This window comes from Lampetra fluviatilis, chromosome 10 (genome assembly GCF_964198595.1).
Source record: "Lampetra fluviatilis chromosome 10, kcLamFluv1.1, whole genome shotgun sequence".
NCBI classification, from domain to species: Eukaryota; Metazoa; Chordata; class Hyperoartia; order Petromyzontiformes; family Petromyzontidae; genus Lampetra; species Lampetra fluviatilis.
This window is the reverse complement of record NC_136284.1, coordinates 6,414,500-6,416,520: the sequence shown is the minus strand read 5'-3', so window position 1 is coordinate 6,416,520 and position 2,021 is coordinate 6,414,500. Positions and strand designations below refer to the sequence as shown.

The 2,021-nt window shown below is 52.5% G+C and overlaps 1 protein-coding gene across 1 annotated transcript in view; it reads left to right on the top strand.

Moving 5' to 3' along the window:
* The first annotated feature begins 229 nt into the window (after positions 1 to 229).
* The window catches only part of LOC144934369 (uncharacterized), a 9,860-nt gene continuing 8,068 nt past the window's right edge, over positions 230 to 2,021 (top strand). The window contains exon 1 of the mRNA XM_078860053.1: positions 230 to 975. Within this exon, the coding sequence (XP_078716179.1) occupies positions 941 to 975 (35 nt within the window). The 5' untranslated portion in view covers positions 230 to 940. The remainder of the gene's footprint in view (positions 976 to 2,021) is intronic.

Genomic DNA, 2,021 nt, shown 5'->3' with positions numbered 1-2,021 from the left:
TGACTGCAGGGATTCATCTTCTTGGTTCTTTCGGTAAAGTCACGTAGAATGGAAATAATAAAATAATAAAAATAAAACATAATAAAATCATATTTTACTATGTTTTATTATTATATTCTACGTGACTTTACCGAAAGAACCAAGAAGAAGATGAATCCCAAAAGAGTGTTGGGAGTTTGGTGGTCGCCTGTGACGTGCGGAGAGGAATTCCCGTGACGTCACCACAGGGTCCCGGATGCAGCGTGCGAGCAGCTGGCGACCGCCGGGGCCTCGTGTGGCGCCGCAGCCCCCCCGCTCACCACCACCACCACCTCCACCACCTCGAATCTCTCGCTCGCCGTGTAGTTTCCACCATACTTCACCGCAATTGACCTCGACATCTCAGCCGCGTTTGTTTCTAGTTGGGGGGGGGAAGGGGGGGGGTGTAATAGTTCCTTGGTTGAAGAGAGGGCCCTTAAGCGATTCAGGGCGAGCGCGCGTGTGTGTGCTTTTAGATTAAAATAAAATTCCCTCGAAATCATTCAGATCCTTAATTACCATTTTAAACAGACTGGAATATATCGACGCCCTCTTTTTGTTTTTTTATTAAATCGTCAGAAATATACGCGTGGCGCTCATTGCCATTCGGAGTCCGGGCTTTGTGTGCCGCGGCCTAGTTCCTGCCCGTGAGCCTACGGTCTTGCCTAAATTCCTCCCCGGCGTTGCGCTCGAGGAAATCGGCAGGAGAGAGCGAGGAGGCTCGCGCGCGCGTTTGCCGGAGATACGGGGATTGGTCGGTCCATCATGAGACGGCGCAGCATGTGAGCCAACCCGGCCCGAGTCATTTGCGTCCGGGAGATGCCACGGAGCCGGGCCGGGAACCCTTCGTGCCGCCACAGCCACGGGGAGAGGAGGAGCCCAGCCCCGAGATCCGAGCAGTAGGAGGCGCGGGGGCAGCAACATGGGGGACATCTACGACCCCCTGAATCCCACGGAGTAAGTAGTGCGCTGGGGTGGTGGGCGCGCTCACGGGGACTTCCTTGCAGGTACAACAGCAGTGGAAGCTGTGGCATGTTCGGCAGCAGCTGTGGCACCGTCAGCTGTGGCACTGTCTGCAACAGCTGTGGCATGTTCGGCAGCAGTGGCACTGTCAGCCGTGGCACTGTCGACAGCAGCTGTGGCATGTTCAGCAGCAGCTCAACAGCACCAGCAATGCAACAGCACAATGCCAATTCCAGCAGTTGCATGAGAAAAAGCAGCTAGGGGCAGGAGAAGTAGCAATCGCAGCAATTCCAGTCGTGGCCTCAGTATCTTCAGCAGTAGCGGTGGCAGCTGCTGTATAGAAAGAAGATGTGCACCTTTGTGTTGCAGTCATGTTAGCAGCAATCGGCACCTTTTTGAGGAGCTAAGTCTTCACGTGTCGTCTAGAACATGTCTTGAGGACTGAGGCCTCTCCACGTGTCTCTCTTAAGCTGTACGTCATCGCATCTTATCACGGCCACCACGACAGTCATGTTGCTCACCACATTAACTTAGCGTTCCCTTTCTTAAGTTTCCATTTAACCCAGATTGATGCTACCCCTGAGCTCGGCTTCGGGAACGGATTTTTTAATGGGACCTTAAAGACTCCATGTGAGTCTTTGCACGTGGAGAAGCTGGGCTGGCCGAGTTGTGTTGCATTACCAAGGGAGTGTTGTAGTGTAAATGAGTGCGAATGTGATGTATGTACGAGTGTAAATGTGCGTAGATTGCGTGTGTATGTTTGTGAATGGGGTATGCATATAGGTTTGCTTGAGGGTGTGAGTCTAGGTGCATACGACTGAGTATTAGTGTGTTGCCAATTCGGAAAGCTGAGTTTGTTTTTCAGGCCACTTAATATCAGTGGCGGCTGATAACTGCAGCGGTCCTGGGCCTCCCTTAGGTGGACACAGCCGTAAATTTGTAGCAAGTGCGATGTTTAAACCTCAACTGGAGTGCTGGCCACACCATCCCCTAAGCGCACTGTTCCGCCCTTAATAGGTGCTCGCTAACACCACTTTCCC